This window comes from Anastrepha ludens, chromosome Y (assembly GCF_028408465.1).
Source record: "Anastrepha ludens isolate Willacy chromosome Y, idAnaLude1.1, whole genome shotgun sequence".
NCBI classification, from domain to species: Eukaryota; Metazoa; Arthropoda; class Insecta; order Diptera; family Tephritidae; genus Anastrepha; species Anastrepha ludens.
Window position 1 is genome coordinate 5,773,043 of NC_071504.1, and position 18,447 is coordinate 5,791,489.

The following is an 18,447-nucleotide window of genomic DNA, read 5'->3' on the forward strand; positions in this document are numbered from 1 at the left end:
GGGGAAAAGAGAGGGGTATCTTCATCCTCCGGAGGTTTAAGGCGAAAAGGTAGTGTTGCCAGATACCTCAAAAGAGAACGAAGTTCATATGGAGGTAGAATTGTATAGAGAAGTTTGTGAATTTATTAGTATTTTTATTTTAAATTGCAGGCATCTAGAAACTAAATATTGTTGTACATTAAAAATAATTGTTAACCGTGTTTAAAATTGAACCTAACGGCGACTACAATTAAGACGATTAAGATACTAATTATGATATGTCGAACGAATTGGCTACAATTGATTATAAGAGGATATTGTAAATTGAGTATATCTCACAGCTCAGAGGAGTTATATGCCCTCGCCTTACAGATGACTTTATTAAAATAAGAAGTAAATACTTATAAGGAAACTAATTGGTACTTCCAACAATAACTTTCGGCCGGTGATGCCACGCTTCAATATTGTTTTGTGTTCTAGGAAACGTTTCTGTTTGCGATGCATTATGGTCATGCACTGACCAAAACTCGGGAGAATATTTGGAATTATTATTATTTATATTAATACTAGCATTTCCCAGTGGGCTTCGCACCACCATACATAAAATGTTTTTTTATATCGCAAGAAATTTTTCATATTAAGTTTTCTTTATAGAACTCGTAAAATGTTTAAACAGTTGAATTAGTTGATTTTTTTCATTCAACATAGTTTCTAAAGATGTCACAATAACCTTTTCTGTACTTTTTTAAAATTTGATTGTGGTGGTCACCTACATATATACAGGTAAGGTGAAAGAGCCGATAAAAACTTGTAATTAAACTTTGATTCTTTAATTTCCATTTAAATTTTTTACGCTAAATAAATTATGCTAAAATAAATAAAGTTAAAAATGCTTTTCCAGTTCCTCCTGGAGCATTAAATTTTTTATTATATTTGCGTCCAAAATCACTTGCAATTCGATAAAAAATTTATGCGAAAGTTGATTGCATCGCAAAATAAAATTGTTTTCTTGAGGGCGAATCATTAATCGATACGAATAAAAATTCATCGCACTGACGGTTTTCGTTGATTTTTGACCTGCGATGCAAAAATTAATTAGCGTATGAAAATTATTTAAAAATCATATTTAAACAAAAATAAAATGTGTATGTACCAGTTGTTGGATTTCTCATTGGTATGTTGATATGATAGCCATCGTCCCCTCTCTAAAACAAAATGGGGTATTGCAATGCATCATAACAGCGATTGAGTTCTGAAATACGTTGTTGCTCATTTCTACGATACAAAACAATATCTCGTGGCTGAAACTGTTCACCAACCACAACAATAGCTACTTCATCAATCGTTGGTACATTGAATCGTCTGGCGTGCTCCCAATTTGTGTTTTATCGGCTTTTATTATGATTTTGTGGCCATCGGTGGGCATCAGATCGAGTGCCACTTTGAACAATTTCACCAATTCATTGTGTTGATGGAACATTGTTTGCAATTCATTCACGATTGATCTTTTCGTATTCGTCGAAATTGCACAGCGCTGATCTAATTCACGATTCTCATCACTAATAAAATATATTTGCAAAAATTGATGGTCACCATCTGGGAATGGTAGCAAAGACCCAGCTCTATGGTATATTTGACCTTGAATCCGTAAAGTTCGAGAAATATATGTAGATAACGGATCTGAATTTTTAAAAACATTTTAACTGGTTGTAGTACATAAGAATGCAATCTCTTAACCTAAAGGCGAGTTCCCAATTGGTCTATATCTGGAGTCCTTAGTTACCCAGAGAAAAGAAAAGTCCTCTTTCATTAGCATTTATCAACAACTTACAATGGATACTCATGTGGTTCAAACACATCCTAGGGTTATCCAGGTCCACGTTTTGGTCTATATCTCGAGACCCTAGTTACGGAGGGGCATTAAAAATACTCTATACTATAGCAATCATCAACAGCTCCCATTTGCTACCCATATTGTACGAACACATCCTTAAGTTATCGGGGTCCACATTTTGGCCGATATCTCGAGACCCCAGTCACGGAGCGGCATCAAAAATACTCTATACTATAGAATTATCAGCAGCTTCCATTTGCTACCCATATTGTACAAACACATCCTAGGGTTACCCGGGTTCACGGTTTGGCCTATTTCTCGAGACCCTGGTATCCGATTCTTAAAATTTCAAAACACAAACCATCTACTGAATAGTCCAAACAAAGCCTAAAAATTTGGTTTGGATAGGTGAGCCCGTTCTTGAGTTATAAGATTACCAAGGAAATGTAACTTCTTTTTATATATATAGATAATTTTTACAAACCAAACTAGTAATTTTTTTACACTTTCATCATCGCAGTTATTAAGTAATGTTTGAAAGTAATTCGGTATTTCGCTTGGCGGTACGAAAGCTAAGCTTTTAATCATTCGGACTTGCAGTGCGAATTCCACCGAAGTCCCATATTTTTGAGCCAATCTATACATAAAAAGAACATATTATTACTTAGTATACATACACAACCATAAAATAGGCTTTAATTACCTCTCCTTCTGAACCCTTCGCCATATTAGTTGTCCAAAATGGAACAAACAGCCACGTAAATCAGTATTTGGGAAACATTGCTTAATTGCCGATATGATACCCATTTCGAAATCGCAAATTATACGCTGAGGGCATAAATTTAGTTCATGGTTACCTGCAATCGTCAGCAACTCGTTAAAAACAGTGACATATGACTTCAACGTTTTTTTGCTCATCAAGCAAAAAACGAGAGGCACGATTTCGCCATGTACTCTGCCATGTATGGAAAAAGTGGAAAGTTCCATCAACAGCCCAGCAGTCACTGCTACTCAGCATTTCCAATGAAGATTTTGTCCCCAATATTATAAAAAGTTCATCATCGACCCACTTTTCTGCTAAGACAAAAAGCTCGCCTTCAAGGACATATAAATTAAGTGGCATATCAATATCGCCTACAGTTATTGGTTCTTTCAATTATATGTCCTTTGTTTTGTTATTCTTTCTAAATAATAGAAATACCCAACATTTCATTATTTTTATTTATTTTCAAAATTTTTATTTCGGACATTTTTATCAATATAACGTAAGGTTATGTTACCTTTATATATCCGCACGTGAATTTGCTACGGTTGCTTTATTTCAACTAACTATACATATGAAAACTAAGAATAACGGTTGAACAAAATGTACCTACATGGCTTGCTATGATTCTTACAATCATGGGTTGCTATGATTCCTACATATAATATTAAACCACGTTCTTTCACAAAAAGTCAGCACTTAACAGAAGGTAAACAAACAATATAAGAACCGTTGTAGACAGGTGTGGTGAAATTGTAATTCCTCATTTGTGATAGAAGTGTAATATAACCAATTTTCTATAGTAATAAAAATACTTAATGCTTATAATAGTGGTAAAGTACAGTTGCTCGAATTTGATCCATCTGGTATGCATCATAACGGGCATGCCTGGATATCAACGGCAGATATTATTATGGAGAGCGCATGTTACAATGTTCTGCTTTGATGATGCCACTCACTTCAAGCTCATTAATAGAACATATTCTATAAAAATATATGTATAAAAAATGTATATATAAATATATTTCGTGTAGCATACGCATACATGAGTGCATGATGTTTGAAAGCGTCATAGTTTGCGTTACTTTGCGCAAACTATTCTTGGAAATTGTTAATTCTTTTATATCATTCCTGTAGGGTATTTTTTTACCACCTACTTTCCGTAATTCCTGACTCGTTTGACTCATGTCAGCGTCGGTTCGGTGAAAATTAATGTGCTTAAGTAATGTTTGATTTGTTTAAAATGCAGCAAAACACAAACGCGGAACGCCAGGAGTTGATTACAAAAATGGAATTGCAAATAATTCCGGATATAACAAAAACGTAATAGCAAATACCGCGTTATAAAAGTGCCCTGTTTCTTCGAACTATTATCGCATTTTATAAATATTGTTAAGTGGAACAACCACGTTGTAAAAATTTATTAATTAAAACATGTTATCAAAAGAAATATCAACAAAATGGTTCGAGGACATCAAAAAATTCAATCGCAGGCAAAGGTTCAAGAAAAACAAATCCAAATGAAAAAGCAACAGGGTCACAGTGCCAACGATCAAAAGAAAGTTTTCTTTACTGATTAAAAAAAGCTAATAAAATGTGACCAAAACGAATAAAATCCAATGTAAAAAGTTTGTAAAAATACTAAATGAAGTGGTTTGCTACTGCCGTGCTGCTTTGCTTCCGATGGCTACTAGTGTTTTATGTTTTTTTTTTTTGCATAACAGGTAAATTCTTACATATAAGAGTAACGTCCACTGTTTGATGTGCACTGTAGTAACGTCTTTGCAAAATGGAACCAGAAATGGTTCGTAGCTTAGCTAGCGCAAATTCTTAACCAAGTTTCTATTGCTGCTCTGGTGTAGATGCCGTGGCCGGCGGCGTATGAAAATCGCTGTTCTAAAGTTTAATTTGCTTTAAAAGGTAACTGCGCAATTAATAATTAACATGCACAGTTACCAAAATTTACTTTTATGTAGGACAGCTAACAGAGGCGTTTTATGTTTCCAGCTATGCAATTTTGCTATTAGCAAAATTAGTGAATATACTTTGTAAGCCACACATTTATGCTGATGAGCCACAGTTTGATGCAAATGTAGCAGCGAAACACTCTGAGTAGTTTCTCCATTGTAACAAAACATTCGCAGGCACAATTACACATGCACAGTTTGAGGTGAAATGTAGTACCAAAAACACTGGGTAGCTGCTGTATGGTTTGTTGTGGCACTATTGCGCTGCGCAGATAATATTCAAATATTCAAAGTGGTGGTTTATGTCTTCGTTGGAAAAATTTAAAATAAACACTTACCAACTAAATAAACCATCAAAAACACAAACCAAAAGAGAAAAGGGGCATAGAGAAAGGGCAATGCGTCACTTCCGTCAGCGTACGCCAGATTTTACTACCCATATTTTTTTCATATCGTGGGCCTTATATATCGTTTCTTAGGTTGCAAACACAGTGCACGCTGAGACGAAGACGAAGATGAAGACGAAGCTGAAGACGAAAAACAGTGCAGAACAAATCGTATGAATTCGTTCGCTCGTACGCATAGTGCGCGCTGTGACGAAGACGAAGATGAAGATGAAACGCAAGCAATCAGCTTCAAACACTGCTGTACTGAATTTGAAGACGAATCGCTTGCTAGTTACCGTGGTTTTTGGTTTGTGGTTTGTTCTGTCTATGCTTTGGCACGTTAATTAAGTTAAGGCAGTCGATAAACAAGTAATTAAACGAGAAGTAATAATCAATAAAAGGCATAAAACTAAATATATTTTAAATTATTTTTTACCTTAACTTCACAATTAGCCTTTCAGCACATATAACACAGGCCGACAAAATTTAACCAACATTCAGACCCAGAAACCAGACTATATATTTCCGAAGGTTTATGATGCGCTGAATCCAAATCTGGCCTCAGAATTGCTCTATTAGTTTGAGTTTTCGAGATATCCTAACCTAAAAGTGCAAAAAACCCCATTTTTACCCATATTTGAGGTTATGTAGCCTTGCAGATGTTTTCTTTCACCAAAATTAAAGGATGGCATCTTTAAATACAATCCTTCTTTTTTCAAATGGCGTTTTGTTTGCTCAAATATCATTTTTTTTCGCAAAGATATTGCATTTTGAAATTTTCATGTTTCGAAATTTTCCTACACCTGAAAATCGATTAAGATAACATAGACATGATATAGTCGCTTACTAATTTTCTTGGGTTTGAGGGCCTGAAATATATGGATTAATAGTATGTAAATTTGGAGTTTGTGGGAAAGCCTGCTTGCGGTTATGTGGGTTAGCCTGCTCGCGGTATGATAGGGGTGGTTTCAGGGGTTAGGGCTGTGTGTGACTCGGTACCCAAAGGTTAGATAGTGTAGGGATGTGGTGAGTCAGCACACTTATGGTGTGAGACAAAATTTAAAGAAAAATAAGACTCAATTCAAGAAAATTAGTAATCGAATATATCATGTCTATGTTATCTTAATCGATTTTCAGGTGTAGGAAAATTTCGAAACATGAAAATTTCAAAATGCGATATCTCTGCGAAAAAAAATGATATTTGAGCAAACAAAACGCCATTTGAAAAAAGAAGGATTGTATTTAAAGATGCCATCCTTTAATTTTGGTGAAAGAAAACATCTGCAAGGCTACATAACCTCAAATATGGGCAAAAATGGGGTTTTTTGCACTTTTAGGTTAGGATATCTCGAAAACTCAAACTAATAAATTAATTTTAGTTATCAATCCGAATTTTGCATGGACAGAGAAGCAGATATTAGTTTAAATTATTTTGGATACTTTTCCTTGTAGACTAGTGTTATTTATGTTATCTAATATATATATACAAAAATTAAGCCGAAAAAAAGTGTGCATTTCTCCGGGGTAATCTCAGCAACGCGTGTAAGGAAAACAATGAAAGTTTCACACATTATTGGTGTTGCTTCTGTGAAGTTTGGTTGAAATCCGATAACGCGTGTGTGTGCGGTGCGTCGGTTAAGTGAGAGTGTTTGTGCTATTTGCCGCACATAGCATTCATTAGAATTGAATACATTTTGGTCGTGTGTGTCTGGGCCGATTATTATGAAATTTGGTATATATATATTTTTTTCCACGGAGAAGGTTAGTGTAATATGCTTATTGATTCCACTCGCCACCAGGTGGCGCTGCCGAAGGCCAAAACGAGGACCCGGGTAACCCTAGGATGTGTTTTTACATTGTGGGTATCAAATCAAAGCTACTGATGAGTGCTTTAATACAGAGTATTTTTTAGATCTCTGAGTGACCAGGGTCTTGAGATATAGCCGAAAAGGTGGACAAAGGTACCCTTGGATGTGTTTGTACAATATGGGTATCAGATGGAAGCTGTTGACGAAAGCTTTTAAGTGAAGTAATTTTTACTGCCCGTTTCCGGGATAAAGAAAGGAGATGGAGCTGGAGATGGAAGAGGAAAAGGAATAGCTACAGGAAATGGAAGAGGAATAGGAAGAGGAAGACCACTTATTATTAAAAATTAAAAAAAAAATTCTAAAAAAATTTTAAAATGTTACATATACGCTTATTATATAAATGTTACTCTGAAGTCAGTTATAGTGAAAAATTCATTGTATCATTGCCGGCGTGATTGGTGATCGTTTCCTTAATTTTTTGCAGAAAGGTTATGCTAATATGAGATATTACCTATATCATTCATATATTTACGTATTACATGTGTACACACAAATATACGGTTGAAGCAAATATACATATGTCAGCTTTTTTACTTCGCCTGGAAAAGTTTATATAAATTTAAGAAGAGTAAATAGAACTTATTTTATATCAGACTTCACGCAAAAAAGTCATTTGCACCTGAACACATAGCTGGGTTAACGCGGAGGGGAATAGAACAGTTCTCTTCTCCTTCTCTGCTTTTTCGTACACGACGAAGTGTATGTATCATAGATTGATGTTGTTGTTTATGTGTAAAGGGGAGCGCATCTATGCAAATGCAGAACGGAACAACGACGCGATCAAACTTTCTTTCTGATCTGATTTTCAAGCAAACAACAAGTGAGTATTTTTTCTCCAGAGAAAACCACGTTTTTAAAATTGTTTTCTGATAAAAACAACCATTTGAGTAAATATTTAGAATATTTTGCATCTATTTGATAGGAAACGAAGATTTACTGAAATATTTAAAAATTTTCACGCAAAATTGTTTCAAAATATTATATTATTTGCCACGATAAAGCCGGAAAAGAAAGAAGAATATTGTATACCAAAGAGGATTACAATAAAAAAAGTAATAAAGTAAATCACATCAAACGTTTTTTAATTGCTACTACTATTCAAAACTTCTTTCATTACTATTCATGCGCGAGAATTTTTACAAAAAACACACAGTACTTTTCGGCTTAATTTAATTAATTAATCTAGATTTTTTTAAAGACGACCAGCGGAACGGGCGAGTTTTCGCCAGTGCATATATATTATATGTAAGAATATTTTCATTTGCTGCACTTTTTGGGGAACATTCAATATACTGCCATTAAAAAAAGGATCTAAAAGAGGAGAAAGAGAGGGGTATCTCCATCCTAAAACCTTAAACCCACCCTCCGGAGGTTTAAAGCGAAAAGTTAGTGTTGCCAGATACCTCAAAAAAGAACGAAGTTCATATGGAGGTAGAATTCTATAGAGACGTTTGTGAATTTATTAGTATTTTTATTTTAAATTGCAGGCATCTAGAAACTAAATATTGTTGTACATTAAAAATAATTGTTAACCGTGTTTAAAGTTGAACCTAACGGCGACTACAATTAAGACGATCAAGATACTAGTTATGATATGTCGAACGAATTGGCTACAATTGATTATAAGAGGATATTGTAAATTGAGTATATCTCACAGCTCACAGCACAGCTCAGCCTTACAGATGACTTTATTAAAATAAGAAGTAAATACTTATAAGGAAACTAACTGGTACTGGAAGAAAAAATAATATGAAAAAGAATTAAATGAGAATTTTAAATTGAAAAAACATTCATCGAGAATCTCCATAATACATATATGTACTTTAATTTAATTTTTAGTTTAAATGCGATTTTTGGTGTAACTGTATACTAGAAAAGTTTATTAAATTATCATTTATGATACAATAGCTGATATAATAATTTAAATTGTGTTTCTAAACATTTAAGTCACTTTTTGTACACATACTAACCGATATGGAATATTAAAACATTTTTATGTTGTATTCAATTATTTGGCGAAGGAGAAATTATAAAAAAGGCGACATTGTATATTTAGCACAGAGGCAACAAGACACAAAGACTACTTGCAACAACAACAAAAATGTACATAATGTAAATTGTCTTAAAACGCTCGGAAGCATATTCATTCCCGGCGGAGATTATACCGCAAAAAATTTGACATAGTGTTTCAGATAAACAATTACCAAAGGAAACCCACTTATCAACAGCATATGTGTAAGAGCAGAAGGCTGTCTATTCAAAAGTATCTACTGTCTGACCCTCAGACAGTAAACAAATATCCCATTTGCTAAACGTTTTATACCTTGCCTTGAACTTTCTTTTAACCACTCGCCAATCATATCGACAACTCAAAGTTTACTACAGGAAATGATAAATCGATCACTGTATACTCATACCACAGACCGAAAGACGTAGCTGATGAAATTACATTGGGCAACTTTGAAAGTACCTTTAAAAGCAAGTGTCGAAATTGAAACAGCTATAGCATTTTTCAACGGCACGATAAATCAGTCAGTCCGACGGGGAAAACACAAGCAGAAAGTTTTCCTTACTGATTAAAAAAAAGCTAATAACAACAATCCAATGTAAAAAAATCAAGTGGTTCCCTGCTGCCGTGCTGCTTTGCTTTCGATGGCTACTATTTTTTCTTTGCATAACAAGGTAAAATCTTACATATAAAAGTAATATTTGCAACGAATTTTTACAAAGCGCAATTACAAATGAACCTTACCTGCCATTGGTTTAAAGCATTATAACTGATTAAATAAATGAAATCAACATTTAGTATTGTCCAAACAAGCATGCATATATATATACATACACACATTTTTGTAATGTAAGTTGCATATCAATACGATACTGCATCAATACCCACATTGGCTCATATTCTCCTCTTGTGTAAAAATGTCATTTGTTTGAGCATTTTTCCGTTGCTTCACAAGTACCACAAGAGTAATAGTGCAAATTAAAGTGTAAAGTGTTTAAATGAGAATTTGTAAAGAAATTATGAGAAATACAATTTAGTTAAACAAATTAAAGGACCAGTCCAAATTCTTGAACTTTTAGATGGCGGTAGATACGTCTTTTCGAATTCTAACTCCAAGAGAACTTATAAATACGCTTGTTCGGAGCCGCGGATGATCTGCCCTAATGCACCTGCAAATAAACAGTAGCATGCAAGCGCATATGTACATACATACAGATGTGTGCACATACATATTTTTCTTATGTATCCAAGAATGATAGAAAGAAGATTGCGCCCATCAGAGCGTACGTGACGTCACGTTTGCTGAGTTGTGCAGTATTGCCAACCATTTGCTCTTCGCAATAAATTTAGTGCTTTTTTATACCGAAAATGCGACAATTTTTAAGTTTGGTGTTTGTTTCTTTTTGTTTTTAATTTAAGGCTAGCGAAACTTTAGGTTAAAAAAAACTGTATTATTATACAAAAGAAGTTTAAAAAAGGTCACTCTGAGAAGATTTTAGTGCTAATGAAAATTTTTTTACTCTTATAAAATTTGATAATTTGAAAGTGCAAATTTAATTATTGACTCCATTTAAGACTATGCAAAAATATTAAATGCCCCTCTCTCAACTCTTCTTAAGATTGAAAACCTTTTTACACATTTTAAAAAGCCTTTGAATTTATTGAATACGAATTAAAACCATAGAGGTGTAATCGTTTCTCCCCGTCATCAATCCTTAGTGAGACATAGAGCATCAAGAGGTGTATTCATAGTAAAAATAAGCAACGAAATACCAGAAAATACTAAAGAAACCATACTGACATTTTTACAAAAAGAGTAACTTATCTAGTTACATAACTTCAAATATAGCAAAAAAGTCGTTCCCTTAATAAGAGTAAAGTCGTTCTTAACAAAAAAAACTCATAAATTAAATTGTACATAAGCATAACACATTTATTTAAAAAAAAACGCACATTCTACAGGCAATTTGTCACGCATACAAAGTTCTTTAAGTAACACAATAAAAATTTCGTGTTTTATTTTCTTTAAATGGGCATTTAGTGCGTTTTTATATCCAAAGCTAGGTAACTCTGCAGTAGCGAGAGAGAGATTTGACTGCCGAAAGCAGAAGAACACCAACAACACCGGCAATCGTGGGCAATTCCACCAGATGTTAAAAAAAAGTAAAGCTAAATAAAACTGAGAGAATTATTTAAATAATTATTAAAAAATTTATATTTTACAAAATTATAAACATGACATTTTAATTAGAACAGCTAGAAAAATGTCATGAAGAAAGAACTAAAACTCCGAGACAAAAAATAATAAAAATAACAAAAAAAAAAAAATGCTAAATCAAGTTACGAAAATGGTAATCTGGCCATACTGGAGCTAAGCTTCTTGGCCTTATGGCTAAGATCAAAGTGTATCAGCTTATGGCTAAGATCAAGTGTATCAGTGATAGATCCTCCATCGGAGGATATAATATAAGCAAGCATATCGGAAGTGTAATATAAGCAATTTTCGGTAGTAATAAAAATACTTAATGCTTATAATAGTGCCAAAGTACAGTTGCGCGAATTTGATCCATCTGGTATGCATCATAACGGGCATGCCTGGATATCAACGGCATGTAACGCATGTTACAATGTTCTGCTTTGATGATGCCACTCACTTCAAGCTCATTAATAAGAACATATGTATTCTATAAAAAGAACAAAGTGGGTTACATCGTGTGGACAAATCCTTGTTTAGCCGCTACATGTGAGAAAGTATAATCTCCGCATGGTGAACTTCATTATTAGTTCGTGGAGAGTTAGTCCCTACGAAATGGGTCTAAAACGTAAAACCATTTAAGCCTCTTCCCCGCAGCAGGGAGACCAACTTGATGAGTATATAGGTAGAAGTTGCTATTTAGTTCATTTGTTCGATCTACATTGAAACATACCGTTTTTATTTGGTGACCTTTCCACCAATTATCTACAGACAGACTTAAACGAGTACAAAAGTATGCTCTCTCTTCCCTGAATTTCTCTGACCCTGCCCCACCATACAAATCCCGCCTATTTCTAATTAATCCAAAACAATTAGAGATTAGATCAATTAAGAAATTGAATGTTCCTCTCTTTTAGAAACGATAGAATTTCTCGATCCCTACCAGGTCTTTAGGCAATAAATATCCATTATATTTGAATAGGTTCAGAACCAATTATACCTGCAATGTTCCTACAGCTCGCACTCTGCATGGCCTCAATCAGATGTCGAATTCTCTCGTATTAGGTTTTACATTATCGAAACTATATTTTGCTATATCTGCTCAATTAAATTGTAATTTAGATTTGGAAAACGATATTTTTGTAGTATGTAGTCAGTAACCGGCGGGCGCTGTAACAGAATGGGTTGATGCGTGACTACCATTTAGAATTCAGAGAAAACATATGTTCGAATCTCGGCGAAACACCAAAATGAGGAAAAAATAAAACTATCTGCCGTTCGAAGTCGGCTTCAAACTGTAGGTCCCTCCATTTGTGGATCATCATCTCTCAAAAACATTTCTCCCATTAACCGTTATCATGGCCGCTAGTAATTTCACTATCGAAACAAAAACAAAGGCCTTTACGCATTGCATTCTATGCTCACACTAGAAAAGCTTTTAAGAAAAACTATGTACGTATTTTTTGTATTTGCTTTACCTTCCGCACGTTTAGTTTAAATAAATAAATTTAATATAAATTCGTTTACAAACCAAATTGCATAGTTTTATTTTTATAAACAAAATGACGGAAAAACCCTCACTTGCTGAACCAATATTGTTTTATTTCACATTTTCAAGTGCGGCATGAACTAACTTTCAATTTTGTACATTGTGATTGCTTATATTGTAAAGTGTAACTAAATTTAAGTGGCCGGATGGATGTTAATGACACAATATAAAAATATTTTCCATCCGGATCGGTTATATCTTCTTTTGATATTTTCCTTTAACATCCTATTAATACCTTTATCAACCAAAAGACATCACACTTAGTGGTTCCTCAACAAATGTATGGAAATAGTTATATTTTCAGCTTTTCTGCAACGTAAAAAACGAGTCTAATAATAAAGATATATTTAGAAAATTTTGCAAAAGTATTTTGTTTTAATAATTAAAAACATACGTTAAATATTATTTCTTAAGTGAGTATTTTTTTTAATTTTCACACATCAATTACTTAGCTGTTGAAAAATTAACCGTTCCTGATCATTATGTCATTCGCCAATTTCTCGATCGCTATCTCTAGCTCGATTAACTTAACGAAAAGTTTGCATGCGAAACAAAGTTATCGAGCATGATTCGCCGTTAGCGAGTATGGTCATACCTCATTAAATTAGTATAACTCACTGCCTTACAAAGACATGTAATTTAAGGTAGCTGTTCGGACCCGCGGATGATCTGCCCTAGTGCACCCGCAAATAAACAGTAGCTTGCAAGCACATATGTACGTACATACAGATGTGTGCACATACATATTTTTCTTATGTATCGCTATGTTGTGCCGGTCTATAGAAATTTATGTAATTATCATGTTTTTTATTTCTGTTATTCCTTGGAATCCGTTCTTCGTTGTTCTGCATAAATATGTCACACAGCAAGTAAGTTAGGCAGTCTTGTACAAACATTTGAGAATAAATAGTCGAACAAAAAGGCAAAAGATTCGTTTTTCTTTTAACATAACGCTACTAAAAAGGCTTAGCTAGCTCCAACATTGGTGACCCCGGCGTGATAATATAACGCGATTTTCCGGTATTTTAAATCCGTTATTAAAAACGTACAGTTGTGCCTGCTGCGCACTGATATAATTTCGACTCTCGTTTGCCAACATCTAAACCTTCGTCAGGCAAGGGGAAGATATAGATCGAGCAGCCTTTCTGAGACTGAAAACCAAGGCTATTTTCAACAGATTGGAGCGCTTAATCAAAGAGTTGGACTCAGACAAGCTGCACAGTATGGACGAGTACAGTATATCGGCAACGCTAGAATCTCTGGTCGAATTGAAATCCAACTTTTCTGTCGCGCATACAAGCTTAGAGGAATTAGATTTTGACTCCATAGCCAGCGATTTGCCAAGCCACTTCGATGCTGCTCTAATCAACCTTAGGGCTAGCTTGCAACGCGAGATAGGTAAACGTAGTACCTCTCAACATTGCTCCACGTTCAGGATGAACTTCAGTGAAGCCCAATCAATCGTCGTGAACGCCAATAGTTCACGTCTACCATTACTAACGCTGCCTAAATTTTGTGGGGCCTACACTGAGTGGACAAATTTCTATTCGATGTTCACGTCAATTATCGACAAGGACAGCGACCTCACAAACATCGACAAACTACAACATTTGTGTTCCTGTTTGAGTGGCGCTGCCCTCGACACCGTGCGCTCACTGGAAATAAGCAATGATAATTATGAAACTGCTTTAGAACTGTTACAGAAGCGTTTCGATAATAAACGTCTTATATTTCAGGCACACGTCAGGGAGATATTTGGGCTGAGCAAGGTGGATGCAAACGTAAGCATGCTCCGAAAGCTGACAGACAAGGTCACTTCACACATTCGTGCATTACAGTCGCTCGCATCTAACGAGAAAATTGCAGACTGCATCATCGTTCAAATGATTCTCCAAAAACTTGACAAAACGACGCAGGCCAAATAGGAGGAAACCTCTTCGATCAGCGAGCTGCCATCCTGGGATCAATTGACTGCATTCTTGGAAAGGCGCTGCCGAATGCTTGAGAATGTTGAGTATGCTGTTCAAGCACAGACTGGTCAGGCGTTAAGGCATAGCAAAAACGACAGTATTAGTTAAAGGAAAACGTTTGTCGCCTCCAAGGGCTCAACACGTGTTTTTGTATTTTGTGGATCACCCGAGAATGCAATTTATAGTTGTCAACTTTTCGCAAATTTAGATCCGAACTCGCGCCTGGGGGAAGTTAAGAAGCTTGCACTTTGTCTTAACTGCCTCAAGACTGGCCATCAAATGCGGGACTGCAAATCCGGATCGTGCCGCACCTGCCAGTCGAAACACCACACGCTCCTGCATTTTAACCGCTCAACTGCTTCGTTAACCAATAGTCAAGCCGATGCTTCATCGGTGGCCACAATTCGATGCAGTGCTATGACTGCATCGATATCTGCTTCGCTTAATGCCCCCGTGTCTCCTTCTGATGCTGTGCTCCTAGCTACTGCCGTCATTCTTGTAAAAAATCGTGCTGGAATCTTCGTGTCCTGTCGCGCTCTTTTAGATTCTGGTTCCCAGTTGCACTTCGTCACAACTCGCTTCGCAAATCAACTTCAGCTATTCAAAACAAAAGCTTCTGCTACAGTCTCTGGAATTGGAGATGCCAACTTCCCAACGGAAGGTTACTCACTCGATCTCGTACTTAAGTCGCGGATTTCAGATTTTTCAACAAGCATCACTGCCCTTGTTGTGAAAACCATCACCGACAATCAGCCTGGCTGCTCCGTGAGCACCAACGAGTGGAATGTTCCATCGAATATACCACTAGCCGATCCTGGGTTCAACTTACCACAGCGTATTGATCTGCTTATCGGAGCAGGACTGTTCTTCGATCTACTTTGTGTGGGTCAGATACGCTTAGGATCTGGTTTACCACTACTTCAGAAAACTCGTCTCGGATGGATGCTATCTGGAGGTGGGCAACAAACTCCAAACCTGTCATCATTCGTCGTGAGGCAGAAATCCTCCAGTGGTCTCATTCCCAGCACTCGGCTGGACTATTTAGTACGTCGGTTTTGGGAGATCGAGCACATTTTCGAACCGATCTCTAAGGCCTCCCAAGAAGATCTTAACTGCGAAGCCCACTTCCAGGGAAATTATTTTCGATTGCCATCAGGTGAATACTCTGTTGGTCTGCCCATAAAACGCAGCATGGATGCCCTAGGAGACTCCTATTTACAAGCTCGTCAACGCTTTCAAGGTCTGGAACGAAAATTCGCCCGTAACCCTGATCTAAAGGCAGAATACAGTAAGTTTATTAAGGAATATCTGGAACTCAACCACATGTCGCTGGTTTCCAACGAGGTTGTACAACAATGCAAGTACTTCCTGCCACATCATTGCGTTATCAAGGATGACCGTAGTACAACAAAATTGAGGGTGGTTTTTGATGGATCTGCAACCACTACCTCAGGTTTTTCGTTAAATGACCTTTTCATGGCAGGCCCAACTATTCAACCGAAGCTTTTTCATATTCTCATTAGATTTCGTACTTTTCCTATAGCACTTACTGCAGACATCTGTAAGATGTATAGGTGTGTTCGCGTCACTCCACCGGACAACATGCTCCAATGTATTTTGTGGCGAGAATCTCCACAAGAAGACTTTCGCATCTATAAGCTCGACACGGTGACGTATGGAACTAAGCCTGCAGCGTTTCTAGCCATCCGAGCCATGCACCAACTCGCAGCAGACGAATCCGCGACTTATCCCATTGGAGCAGAAGCGGTACTTCGGGACTTCTATGTAGATGACCTGATAACTGGGAGCGATTCAATGGCAGAAGTACTCAACATTAAACTGCAAACAACTAGCCTTCTTACCCGAGGAAGCTTCAAGTTACGCAAATGGTGCTCTAATAGTCCTGAGATCCTTCGTGATATTCCTGACGTAGACAAGGAAAAGTTTCTTAAGTTTGACGATGGCAGTGACATCACCAAAGCACTGGGGCTTGTCTGGGACCCGCACAAGGACAAATTGCTATTTTCATTTGTACCACAAAGAGAATTCGGAAAAAACTCCAAACGCTCTGCTTTGTCTACACTAGCTCGATGTTACGATCCCCTTGGACTAATGGGGCCCACGCTGACCAAGGCGAAGATTCTTCTGCAACGAATGTGGAGAGATAAGCTCGAGTGGGATGAGAGTCTGCCACAATCATTAGACACTGCTTGGTCTGCTTTTTGCACTGGATTTGCAGACATGCAGTATCTATCATTTCCTCGTTACGTTTTTCAGTCTGAAGCTATTAGAGAAATCCATGCATTTTGCGATGCAAGCCTTGAAGTGTGTGTTTACACGCGATCAACCAAGGACAACAACATACAAGTTCACCTATTATGTTCAAAGGCCCGTGTCTCTCCACTAAAGACCGTCACCATACCCAAACTGGAACTCTGTGCAGCAACATTGCTCGCACAGCTAATGGATTCCTCCACTGCCCTTTCGTGGCTGCGAGAAGAACCGTCAAGGTTTAACGTTTTTGTCGCCAATCGGGTTTCCACCATACATCAACTGACAGAGGGCATGCAATGGCACTACGTTCCTACAGCAATGAACCCGGCTGACATTTTATCGAAGGGAGCTACACCCCGGGAACTTCTAGGATCGAAACTTTGGATGCACGGCCCACCCTTTTTACTAGAAGCGGAGGACAACTGGCCACGCATGTGCTCACCATAACCAAAACTTCCCGAAATTCGACAAAGGGTTTTGCTTTCTGCAAATAATCATATAGACATTTCCTTTTAATTCAAATACATTAACTCATTCGGAACAATGCAGCGAATTTTTGGGTATGTCAGCAAATTTATTAACATTAAAAAATAGCCAAGGTCATCGCAACTTAAGGCTGAAGACATTCATCAGGGAACTCAACTTCTTATTCGCATAGTACAAAGAGCGCAATTGTGGCCGGAGTACACTGTATTGCAAGCAATAAATGCGTCTTTAATTCGAGCAGCATTGCCTCGTTATCGCCATTCCTTGATGACTTCGGTGTTCGGAGCAGCAGCTAATCCCGTTCCACAACCTACAAACTAACTTCTTACTATAGCCAATATTTATAATTTATATAAGCTGGTCACCTTAAAATGTCATGTTATATTACACGGTGTGACAAAAAAAAAAAAATTAAATATACTTTTAGGGAGACCTAGCACAACTTGTAGGTATAGTAAAACTAAGAAACATGGTATAGGAGAAATTTCCAATACACCCCCAAAATCTCATTTTATGGCCATAAAACCGTTTTTCTGTAGGTTGATGTGAACAATCACTCCTAACTTCGCCAATTTCCATCCGATTTCGAATTTGTTTTTTTAGTTCGAAAGAACAAAAACAAGCCTTTTTGACAGTGTGTTCACATTTTTTCTGAAATGACAACTGCCGAGACTGTAGACGGAAGTATTTGGAATTTTTTTATTTTTTCTCTATTTTTTCAACTTTGATATAATTTTTACGATATTATCCGATATTGAGGATTTTTTTTAGTACTCTGCTGTTATAGTAAATTTAATTTTGCGTCGAAAGAGCTATATTTGACTGTAATTGAATTAAAATTAAAAGAGTTGTGTGAGTTATAAGATTTTTTTTTTTTTTTTAATAATTTGGTATGTAGGTATAACTTACGCTAAATAGGAATAAGGACGTGTTTTGATGCGTTATTATAGATACGTGATATTTATTGGAGTGTATATGTATACATAAGAGTACACTGTACTGCATACAACATAACTGGTTAGAACTTACGAAAATATCTGACATATTATAGCACATTTTTTTTTTCAATAGAAATATGAAAAAGCTCCCAAGTGTACCAAAGTTCACACTGTACATTGATTAACAAAAGAAGTTTGTTATTATAATTTAACCTTATTAAAGCGTCAAAG

The 18,447-nt window shown here is 36.3% G+C and overlaps 1 protein-coding gene across 1 annotated transcript; it reads left to right on the forward strand.

Moving 5' to 3' along the window:
- The first annotated feature begins 14,797 nt into the window (after positions 1-14,797).
- LOC128870600 (uncharacterized) lies at positions 14,798-17,239 on the forward strand. Its single transcript, XM_054113252.1, has one exon. It carries the CDS (start codon positions 14,798-14,800, stop codon positions 17,237-17,239), a length of 2,442 nt encoding a protein of 813 aa, XP_053969227.1.
- Positions 17,240-18,447: the final 1,208 nt, after the last annotated feature.

Bases quoted from the DNA above. Each gene is read 5' to 3' on its own strand.
- LOC128870600 (XM_054113252.1), top strand. From the start codon at position 14,798: ATGCGGGACTGCAAATCCGGATCGTGCCGCACCTGCCAGTCGAAACAC.